The 12,327-nt window shown below is 46.7% G+C and overlaps 1 protein-coding gene across 1 annotated transcript; it reads left to right on the forward strand.

Moving 5' to 3' along the window:
• Positions 1-453: 453 nt before the first annotated feature.
• LOC146185216 (acetylcholinesterase-like) lies at positions 454-2,079 on the forward strand. The gene has a single exon (XM_084607770.1). It carries the CDS (start codon positions 454-456, stop codon positions 2,077-2,079), a length of 1,626 nt encoding a protein of 541 aa, XP_084463896.1.
• Positions 2,080-12,327: the final 10,248 nt, after the last annotated feature.

The following is a 12,327-nucleotide window of genomic DNA, read 5'->3' on the forward strand; positions in this document are numbered from 1 at the left end:
AGTGAAAAGCGTTTTTCTTTTCTTTTTTTCTTCGGTGGTAATGAAATGTAGGGAAGCGTGACGTATGCGTGGTGCCGCAATGAATGCGAGGCAGGGAGATGTGAATGGCCAAGGCCTCGTTTCTTGCCTCCGGAGCGGTACGAGGGGGAAGCCTTGAGAAAGCCAAGACCATACAGCGGGAGATAGACGCTAGATTACGGTCTCGCTCCGTGATAGAAATCGAAAGCGCCATGAGGCACCGCCTCCTCACCTCTTCCTGTCGATCGCCTTGTACCTCGGACATGGCGATGATCGTCCTAGCATCTGAGGCCAACCACCACACTGCATTGTCGTTTCCCTTGCTCCGTTCTCACCCTTTCTATGAGAAGCCAACGTCGATTCGGGGGGTCTTTAAAAGATGAATATTAGTAGTGAAGCCCTTTCAGTGGCGTTCGTACTTCGGGACCAGCGAGCATGTCACAACGCGTGATCTCCAGATTCTCGGCGCTCCTACCGACTTCGATACACGTTCTGTACGCCCTATTCTGCACCACGGCGTTTTTTTGCGACGGTGCGGCTGTCGAATATGAGCGCCCCGTTGTGAAGGTGAAGCAGGGATTCATCGCAGGAGAGCGAGCGACAGTGGACGGTCATACAGTTTACAGGTATGTCGGAGTGCCGTTTGCGGAACCGCCTCTGGGGAAACTCAGGTTCCGAAGACCACTACCGGTGAAGCCATGGGAAGGAGTTTTGAACGCCACAAGCTTCGCTCCGTCGTGCATGCAGATGCCACTACAGGTGGACGAGCAGGTATATCTTGACTACGGCGAGAACTCGGAGGACTGCCTCTACCTTAACGTCTGGCAACCCGCCGGTGCGCGGGCCTGCTCTGGGGACTCTGACTCGACCAGCTGTCGGCTCAGGCCCGTCGTCATTTACTTGTACGGTGGCGGGTTCTTGACCGGCAATGCGGGATTTTTTGTCTTCCGTGGCGACCGATTTGCCTCTATCGCCGACGCTATTTACGTCACAGTCAACTACAGGGTTGGTATGTTCGGCTTTTTCAAGACGAATATGCCTGAGTACAAAGGGAACGCTGGTATGTTTGACCAGGTGGAAGCGATGAAATGGGTAAAGGAAAATTCTAAAGCATTCGGTGGAGACCCAGAGAAGATAACTATCTGGGGTCAGAGCGCGGGAGCTGTGTCTACTACGTACCACATGATATCCCCTGCCAGCAGAGGGCTGTTCAAAAGGGCCTACCTTCAAAGTGGAGTAGCTGGATCGGCACTGGCGTTGATGAAGCTCAACACACCTGCAGTAGCGCACAGGGTACTAGGCCTCCTCGGATGCTACAAACCGACAGTTCCTTGGAAGCAGCAGGCCAAGGAAAGTATGAAGTGCGCGCAAAGTGTTAGTGCGAAGGAGCTTCTGGAAAAGACCGCTAAGGAGCTGCCCATTACGAGCCTGCTGTTCTTACCGACCATGGGGGACGAGTTTCTTCCAGATGACCCTCTTGCCGAAGGGCAGGAGATCATGACGGGGAAGGAGCTTATGCTCAGCACCACACCGGACGAAGGCTCTCTGTTCGTCAAAGGGACGTTGCTGAGGAACCCACATCTTCGAGCGCTCATCTCTAACGATTACAAGACTCCGGTCAAGATCTTGATGCGCCTTCTGCTGGATGTGCCGTCCTACGAGACCGAGTCATTGGCTGACGTCTACCTGCAAGGAATGGACAAAGGCGACATTAACGAGACCGAATGGAAGGTGAACTTGGGGCGCATGTTCACTGACGCTTTGTTCGAGTGCGCCGTTGACGGCTTCGCATTATCGGCAGCAAAGAGTGGTCATGACGTGTATCGATTTTTGTTCACTCACAAGCCGTCATTCTCAATTTGGGAAAAGTGGATGGGCATCACGCACGGTGACGACATCATCTTCACAGCTGGAACATCTGCAGACCTCACGAGCAAGATCAAGATGTACGGACGTTTTCCCGGTGACCGCAGCATCTCGCTTCCGGAACCCAGCGAAGATGAGCTGGAGTTCTCGCGCGACCTCGTCAGCATCATCGGAAGCTTCGCCAGATTCGGGTGAGCCCACAAATTCTTCAACTCGCGGGCGTGTATTCTGCTGTGATCTCTTTTAGCGCAATACCGAATTGGAGGGCGCCGCCGGTGTTGCTCGAAGGACGCAAAATGATGCCAAGCAGAAGGCTCAGGTAGCTGCATGAGCCAATTTCCTTACAACGTGGGCACAGTGGAATAATTCATTTGGCGCAAAATGAGTCCAGCTGGAATTTTATCGGTCTTTTAAGGTACATGGGCTTGAGAGCTTTCAAGTTAGAAAAGGCTCACATCTTAGCCTGCACGAGCAAGCGGCTCGCTTTGACTGGCGATGCCAGTTAGAGGAAGCAGAGAAAGTTAACCGAAAATACGAGATGAAATGTAAGTATTAGGCTGGCTCTTCGATCTAACGCTAGATGTTAGTAATGGCTTTTCTCGCGATGCGGTTTTAGTGCGGCTCTTAATTATAATGCCATCTTAGATGCACATTCGTTTGTGGATATATTTTCCTCTACCACATCAGACAGCAAATGCAGCGCACTACGGAGAAACGCCGCGAAAGTGCGCGCAGCACGAGGCGGCAAGAAGTCCTTCGCGCGATGTCCGGTTCGACTGAGGGCTTCTCTCGAATCCAAGTAAACGCGCGCCGGCCATTTCTGTCCAAAGTAAAACAATAAGGGCGCTTAATTTAATCTGAAAAGGCATAAATAATCCCAACCATTATCAGCTGTGCGTAATGACGTCACGTGCCGTCGCCCATTCTGTGGTGATCATGAGTACTTAGAGTGGTGCTGCTCGTGTAAGGCTTTTTAATAGATGTATGCACGCTACACCAGTGTGCACCGCACCGCTTTCCAGTGCTCTGCGAGGGCGGAGATGTCCCCTACGGATGGCAGGTGCGCATGCGCGTTTTGCATGTCGTCAACGGCGATTAAGTTTTACTCGCTGACGAGGCATAATGAAAGAAAATGTACCCCCGTTTCATCAATTGCTTTGCGAGAAGAGCCTATTTTGAATGACCATTTAAGCATCCTGCGAATGGAGCGCACGCATATTGCCCGTGTGTTTTCTCTATTGCTCTTCGTTATTGCGTTATTTTTCCCCCTCTTCTCGAAACGCACCGACACCTTTATTCCTGCCGTCAATGACCCGGAAAATGACCGTTGCAGACACACTTTCGGTTGCGGCCACCGCGCCTTTTCTTTTCGCCGAATGTGCGACCGCTTATTAGACACGAATATTACATGACAGCTAATCGCGCAGCACGTTAAGGATGACTTCACCGCCAGTACCGGGTGTCTGTCTATACTTCTATTGCTAAGCCGCGACGCAGGCGCGCCATCTCTTAGCGCGAAAGCGAAACGCAAGCTGTCAAGGTCACATGGTAGCTTTTTTTTTTTTTCCCCTTCTTTCGTTTTCGTATTTTTGCTCTCTCTCTCTCTCTCTCTCTCTCTCTCTCTCTCTCTCTCTCTCTCTCTCTCTCTCAGGCAATGCGAGCTTTCTTTCCTGCTTGTCTCTTTTTCATTTTCATTCATTTGCTCCCACGGATGAGGAAAGAGCCTCGAAACGGGCCATTTTATTTTCCCGTATTCTTTCAATATTTCGCATACGGTCAACTGCGGTCAGCATTATTCGCCACGCGGCGAAGTGCACGAGTTCAAAGTAATTGAGTAACACATTGCAACAAAGTGCTCTCGCTCGCAGTATCTTAAATGCGTTGTTGTAGCCACATGTCAAGGCTCTTCTCGGGTGTTATACTCGCTGGAGTAGGAAGAAAACAATGGTAGGCTTGGTTGCTTAACAATAAGTAAATTACGCGTTGCAACTGTCCGGGCAGGAGCTTACAAGTGCGAGTAACGAGTAACGTTTACCCCTTATTTACATTATACAATGTCCGTGACTAAAATTTAGGGATAAATAGGATTTTGCGGCGCATTTCTTTATTTACACGTAGGCAGTTGCGAAACGAGCAGCATGTTCAGTTTCCGCGAATTCTGTGCGGTGACACTAAATAGCAGAAAAATCTATTTCTCGCACTAACATATTTAAATTTGTGCAATAGAGAAACGTAACGAGATCATTCATTTTTCAGTCACAATGGCCGCGCTGTAACTTGTTCTTTGTGTATGTACCCTACCAGTCATGCTATTGCCATTGACGATACACGTGAAACACGACACTGCTGAACTTATTCCTAGCTGGCAGCCATATTAAAAAGTCGTTCTGCAGAGAAGACTAAATGATTATGCGTCGTGATGAAGCAGATGAACATTGTACACGCACTGCTATGGTAGTAAGGGTTAGTTAGATGAGTTAAGATCTGCATTTGGTCGTCATTCGTGTAGCGATCGTCAAGCGGTTTTGCAACTGAGAATGTTTGACTATCTCAGGACGGCCCAGGCTAGTATCTGTTGTTGGTTTCCCGAACATATTCATAAAGCACTCATCGAAGGTCGTAAATCACGTTTGCTTGAAATATTTTATGCAATTTAAATGGGATAATTTGAGTTTGAAAGGGCCGAATGTTTATTCGAAATAGGCGGAGTTCGAATTAAAGGGCACATGATCGAGTTCACCGTAACACCCGGGAAGTGGATGATACTATTTTGCTAGTTCTGCTGAAGTTGGAAGATTAAGGTTTAACCGAATATTGAGCTTGAAACTGCCAACCGCAGAACCTGCAGAAATGTGCCGGTTTACGGTGGCCAAAGCTCTCTTCTTCAGCTACCTTCTACAGGACTCGGCACATCGCAGCACGTTTATCAGACGCCCCTTATTACGCACAGTGAACATAACCCAATCCAAAATAACCTTACACAGAAGTGCATACATATGCAGTCAAGAGGCGGTAGCGTCCTTAAAGAAGAAAATATCGCATTACGCTAGCGCACACCACGGGTGTGACCACTCAAGGCCGGCGTAAGCGGTTAAGCGTGCGGATGGAACGCTAGAGACACCACGGGCTCCACGTGCGATTACTTTGCATGCCCGTACTAGCGTGCATGGTCAGATGGAATTACTTGTGGCGCCCGTCAATGCCATCGCCTTCGGCTTTGCTTGAAAGAGTGCTCGTACCAGTTTAGGACATTGGAGCGTGCCTCGAAATGAATAACTGCGAGCACCCACGATGCAAGAAGAACCGACACCGATTATTTTCTTGCGAGTCCGAGCCTTCTCATGCATTCCGTGAACTGAACCATCGGCAGTTAGAACCACTTCGAAGAAGCCTTGGCAGCTAGCAGTCGCTACTTATCAGCCGCACAGGCTCAATACGGCTTCTTCGTTGATCTCTAGTTGGCTGGTTCCGAACGTCCATAAAAGATGGAGCTGTCTTCCTTGTCTCGAGGGGTTGGTGCCTGGGGGCATGCGTTCAAGTTTCTCCGCCGGTTTTGCAAGCGCTTAGACCAGAAAGTACGCTGCACTCTTATCCCTAAAGGCAGTTTGCCGCAAGTGCCTTGTGGAAGTTAATACGCAAGCTGCAAAAAGTTAAAATAAATGGCGCAATACGGCAGCATCGTCGAATAGGCCACGTCGACAGGGAACACATTTTATCCACATTATCACCAGTTAGATCAGCCTTGTTACCTTAGGCCGCTGATTGTCGCACACAGTTTACAGCGCCTCAAGGGCGAACTATGCATGCAACTTTTGGCATATCGCGCACGCATTTGTGATTCCATGGTAATGAATACTAAAAGCTTTTGTTTTCTAACATGATTGGCGAGCGCATCAAGGGCAGGCTTTGCCGCCGTCTCCTTTGTTCCTTCTCTATACTTGCTTGTTGCGTTTTCTTTTTAGTTTTATTTTTCCTTCTGGCTGCAACCGGTCTCCGCCTCCCCCGTCCCCCACTCTCAACAACGTTTCCCCCCCTCGCCCAAGACGACGAACTGAGAAGCAGGCTTTTCTGCATGAAGAGCGTGTTCAGCGGGATATAGTACTTTTGCTCAGTAAGAGGCGAATAACAATGCGTTGCTAGTGTACTAACTGTTTTCTGTGGACCAGTAGTGAAATTGTTATTCGGGAAGGAATCGGCTCCCTTACACACTTCTTCATCAGTCTTTCTTAATTCTTCATTGCGTTCTGATTTAGAGAAGTAAATTTCACTGCATGACCTTGTTTGCGAGAGAAGAAAGAGTCGCGTTGCTTCCCATATCCGTTCGTGTAAGGCTCCACGACACTGTGAGCGGTTGTTTGTAATATAAGAGTAATTGCTCATTAGTATTCATTCAAGCTTAACTGAACGGTTACAAAACAAAGCTTTGTAGTTTTCACGCAAACGACGCAGTTGAAGAAATTTCGAGGCAAGAGCGTGTGTGTGTGTGTGTGTGTGTGTTTCTTTTGATAGGGGAGGGGCGTTTAACGCTTCTGCAGAAAAAATTCGACGAACAAGGACTTCATAACCCGCTGGCTGCGATGTTCCTGCCCGCATGCTCAGTTTCTTATTTAAATCTAGGATTCTCACTTCGTACATTATCTCGCTTACATCTGTGCCGTTGCTTTTTATGTGGCATTTAAGAGTCGCTAAGTGGCAATACTGTTCGTGGTGTAATAGACGCAGATGGCAATCGGACAGAAAACGTCCTGGCAGTTTCAGAAGCAGAACCTTGTTTGCTCACCTTTTGTTTTCATTCCTGCTCCTTAACCATATATCTTTTCTCGGCATCTGTCAGCAACTTTCATGGTTTCCTTGCTAGCTTACGTAAATCTTCTGCTTGCTGTTCTTGCTTGGCTTGGTTTTACGCCAGGAAATAAATCCCCTTGTTGGGCCAGGTGCAGCCACAGCAAGAGAAAACATTTCGTAAATTGGCGTAAATGATATTAAGCTCCCTCTCATGAAATTCAATGCATCCGACTGGCAATCAAACGATTTTTTTTTTGTGTGTGAGAACCATCTTCAACGCGTTGAAAAACAGTCGTTCCTCTTACCGCACGACTGGTGAAACCTTCCTGTCCGGGACCAACCGACCCTAAATACTGCATCCGAACTAACACCAAGAACTGGCGAAATAACTTACGCCTGCTTGGTAGCCCAGCGGTATATATTAAACTTGCTTGCATTGCCGCAATGTGGCTTCTTCGATCTCCTCTCCCTCTCTTTATCGTTAAAGAAAGAATGCGGTCTAAAATGGGATGTTTCTGAATACAGAGATGAGGGTGGCATTTAATTCTGTTGCAACCTTGAGTTGTTGCCGTCGAAAGGCATCGGTTTGTTTGCATCGTTTTACGCATTAGTGTTCGCACGTATCAGCTTGTAACTCAAACACCTTTCACTCTTAAAAAATGGCAATCGTCTCAAGTGGTATTTGCAGGGTGAGGAGAAACGGCTGTATATTTAAAACGCCTCCACATATATGTTCAATCGCTCTAAAAGCTCGCAGTATAAATATATGCAGATCAAGAAGTAGAGGTGAACGTGTCTTAGTCAACGAATGATCATTTAATGGAGTATCATTTTAATGCTTTAGAACGGAGCACATAATTGACAAAAATACGCGAATAGTGACAGAAAAAAAAAAAAGTACACTAAACGTGCAGAGTCGTTCCGGCTAACACACGTACGCTTTGCACATGCAGAAAATAAAGGGAAACACAAGGCGTCATTTTAACCAATACCGAAAGTTTGCTAAGCTCGTCCTTTCACGTAGAAAAGCAGAGCGAAAGGAAGGGAGGTGAGAACAGAAATAAGTATGCGCCTGTAAAAGCGTGATTTGGAGAAGCCGTTTATACCTGGGTTGTTTTTCTTTAATATTTAGATATTTATGTTATGAAAATTATGAGAAACATATCTCTGCGATCTGGCGATCTGTGCACGTGGGTTATAATGCAGGCATTTGCAGGCACGAAGCCCATAAGAATTAGACAGTAATTAACTAAAGTAGCCTGATTAACAGTTTGTTGTTTATTGTAGAGGGAAGCTAAAATATTGTTAATCTGTAAACAGTAAAAAAATGACACGGTCCAGATCATACAAGTAAGGATTCAGCTGACTCACGGGGCCACTGCGGTCACTCGCGCACGTCAAGTACACATAAGGTTACAGCGGAGTAACCGGACTGCGGCTATCCCGCGAAAAGCAACGCCGGGCCCTGTTAACTGAAGGGTTGGAGTGCTTTACGTGTCCATGACCCGTCGAGTCACGGCTCGTGGAATAATGCGCTCATTGTTATCAGTGGCCGAGCTGCGAAGCTGCGAGAGTCCTATTAGTGTGATTGCTTACTCCGCGAACTTCCGGCGCTTGGAGGTTGCGACCGCAGCGTTAAAGGCATCTCTCGTGGTGGCTCGACAGTTGCCGGCTGCCACTTGGCGAGACCTTCGCGGCTCGCTTTAATGAACATGAGAGGATAAACGGTTGAAAGCGCATGTAAATAGCGGGGGACGAGTGAGAGAGATACGACCAGGGCCACAGTTTAGAGCACGCAAACGAGCCCTCCTTTGGCGACGTTTGAGGAAGCCAGTGAGGAGACGCGAAAGCGTATGCAGAGATGTGCGAGTTGTGGCTATCCTGACAGACCTCTTCACTTCGCTTTTTGCATTCGAATCGAGCAATTTTTTCGGGTGAAACATTCGTAGCGAACCGCAACTTTTTTCGATGTCTATTTTTCTTTTTCTATACAGAAACCGGCCATTGTTAAACGCCACGCTCTTCATGCACTTTTAAGCCCTGGGTGTCTGCAGGAACGCTTGCGATGCTACGTACGCAGAAGCTGCATTGCTGCGGCCGTCATTAAACCATTATTTTAAGCCGAAAGTTGCGAACGTAAGAATAAATAGCTGTAACTTTTGTGTGTAAATGTACTTCTTCCCACCATAACCGTTCCAAGGAGCGATAATGCAGTTGCGCTTCCTCCCCCCCATGTTTTGGTGACATACATACATACATACATACATACATACATACATACATACATACATACATACATACATACATACATACATACATACATACATACATACATACATACATACATACATACATACATACATACATACATACATACATACATACATACATACATACATACATACATACATACATACATACATACATACATACATACATACATACATACATACATACATACATACATACATACATACATACATACATACATACATGTACTATATACATATGCATGTAGTACGCATTATGAAAGGGGAAGTACAGCGCAGCAGTTGGTGTACATTTAGGGCTTTGCAATGCTCAACGGCATAACATAGTCTGTCACGGCACTCCCGTCAGTCGACACTTCGCGATTTCTGTCACATTGGTTTAATATGGCATTGTCATCTTGTGCCGGCATTCGATTCCTCGCCACATGGTGATATGGCAATGCTGACTGAATACACTAGTTATTGTTTTCAGTATTTAAAGTCAGCTGTATAGGTACAAGAGGTGAGTTAAGTGGTTTAGCACTAACCAATAGTAATTTCCATTATTATTATTATTATTATTATTATTATTATTATTATTATTATTATTATTATTATTATTATTATTATTATTATTATTATTATTATTATTATTATTATTATTATTTTATGCTAAACTTACGCGAGGGATAATTGTTTCGTTGCACTCTCACAAGGAGCTGTTTGTCAACACGCAAATATAAATTTTTACCGCGTAATAGGCATTGTCTAAAATTACCGTGTAGCTTTAAGTACTATGACTAATGAGACTACCTGGAGACCACGTGTTAGAACTCGTTAATCGATGTTACCAGGGCTAGGTGTATGCTTAACGTAACAAAAGTGAGCTTCCGACCTTCGCGTGGAGGAAAAAAAAAAAAAAGGGGGTAGCTGTTTGTATAAGCCCCTGTCAACAAGCGCGGCAATATGATCTACGGCACGTGCTTGAAGGAAACATACTGGACAACAAATCATCGGCCACGCTCACTTCACAAGCGGTCTCTGCAGCGGCAAAGAAAAAAACTGGCTGCGTGGCCTCGGCGTGAAGAGTACCTAATTGCACCTCCATCGCATAAAACACAAGAGAAGCTTGTTTGTATCTGCCTGCGCTTCATGTCGGACACGTAGACAAGCTGGCCCAAGCTATGCTCGCGAGCATCATTTACTCCCGGAAGAAAGAACGCCTCTTCGTCCGCTCATCCTTGGCTACGCGCCCAGATGACCACTTGGCGCGGCAATGACGTTTACAGTGATCACGGATGCGGACAAGGCTTATTCCGAATGCCTTTGGTCCACCTGCGGTATGCCTCACATTATCGCACCAGTTGACGCTTATGAGCACAAATTGGCGCGCATTGGCTTTTAATAGGACGATACGGCCACCCCATTGGAGCGTCATTATGTTCAAATTGTCGGCTTAATAATTTTCAACGGCCGACTGTTGTGAAGAGATCGGAAGGTCATGGCATTGTGAGAAATTGAATTTAATCTGTGCAGTCCAACAGGACACTTGTTTACTAGCGTTGGCCAAAGGTGCAAAAAGATTCATCATTCAAAGTACTTATCGGCGTTCTCTGTCCTCCGTCAACAGAGGTCGTAACTTGAGATTCATTATGGTCCTTCAAACCGCTATTCTATGTGCTCATGTGTTCACGAATTGTGCATCCGGTGGAGAGATGTATCGAATCTTTCGCCCTTGGAGTCGGATATGGCTATGAAAACAGAACGGAAGCGCGTGGTCACGTATCCACTTTGAGCGAAATAGAACTGCCTTGTTGCGCAGTTGCGATTTTAGTGCGACCCACCAGGAGTGCGTGTCGGTCACTGCGCACAATCCCTAGCCAAGACGGGAAAGATAGTGATGTGCGGACGGTGAGGCCCCCGCTTTCTCATTAATCGCTATTATCCCAAACCTTGGCCCATATGCGGATGCCTCGTGCCTTTCAGTCGCGGAAAAAAAAAAAAAAAATCCTCAACGCACATTCAGCCACTCGGCAGGGATGCCGAAGAAGCAGCCACTCGTATCAAATGAGCCCAATGTGACGACAGTTCACTTTACATCCTCCGCTTTTGTTTGTTTTCGCCACATTGTAGAGTAAAGTATAGAAAAGTACAGTTGGTCTTTCCAGTGCTTTTCAGGTAGGCTCTGCTGGAGGCTTGACTCGTACACGAGGAAAGGTCGTGTCGACTAGCCCCATTCCCTCGCCCTCAGTGGTGGAAGGGCGACTAATGAGGAAGGAAGGAGTTGAGGGTGAAGAGGTAAGAAATGGGCGTCCTCAACGCCCGCCAATCGAGCGCTTAATTGTTGCAAGCGGACAATCTCTCCGTTAGGCAGCACCCGTGTACTGGGGTCCTGAATTAGAAGCCGGGGGCCCAAGGCAGAACCCGTAATCGGTGCCTCGGTCCTTGAAGCCGCAGGAATAGCAGCTACAAGTGAAAACTACAGAGGGGACGCGATGGCGGGGCAGAGGAGAGGGAGCAGTGGCACAGGGCTGGTGCAGCTGAGAATGGTCTTCGGTAGCGAGATTGCGTGGCACGCACGCATACGAGCACAAGGCCTCTTACAGTGCTTTTCTGTTCCTTTAATTCTTCTCCGCTTCATCGATCGCTTCGTATGTTTTGCGCGCGCAGCGCCTGACTGTTGATCGGGAGCGCCGGTATAACCTTCCGAGCTTTGCATTAAGTAGCTCCAGCCACCGACAAAATGCTTATGAAGGTTGCGTCGGCGGCAGCTTTCACCTTGTCGTTTTTTCCTTCAAGCATTTGCTTGCAAGTAGCAGGCAAACATGAGGTAGAAACTTGTGACCTTTTGCATCGATCTTTTTTCTGTCGACAGACGGGAAACAGGCGAAAGAAGAAATCTTGTGAGCGAAAGACGGAAGCATCGATACATTGAAAATCGATGTATTTTCATATTATCTCGAATTATGGTAGCCGATCTTGGAGATATCCGTCGGCTGCTGCTGTACTGTGAGGTCGAGAAGGAAGAGGATTGAGACGCATGAGTATTTTTGTTGGCAGCTGAACGCTCACGGTGCGAATAACAGTTTAAACGGATTTCACACTTATAAATTATAGTTTACAGTGAATGCCATGCTGAGGACAGAGTCGGTATCTGTAAACGGCTTTTATAAGTGACCATTTTATTGGAAAGCTTTCTTCCTATCTTAAAGAATGCCATGCTGAGGACAGAGTAGGTATCTGCAAACGGCTTTTATAAGTGACCATTTTATTGGAAAGCTTTCTTCCTATCTTAAACAAGATGTTCGTTTCTTCTTTAGCATAGAGAACTGAAGTTGATGATTTCCTTCATTAGGATTTATTAAAAGTCGAAATCGGCTACTTGTTCACTTATACTTATTTTCCTTCC

Source organism: Amblyomma maculatum, chromosome 6 (assembly GCF_055883805.1).
Source record: "Amblyomma maculatum isolate TAMU_Amacu chromosome 6, ASM5588380v1, whole genome shotgun sequence".
NCBI classification, from domain to species: Eukaryota; Metazoa; Arthropoda; class Arachnida; order Ixodida; family Ixodidae; genus Amblyomma; species Amblyomma maculatum.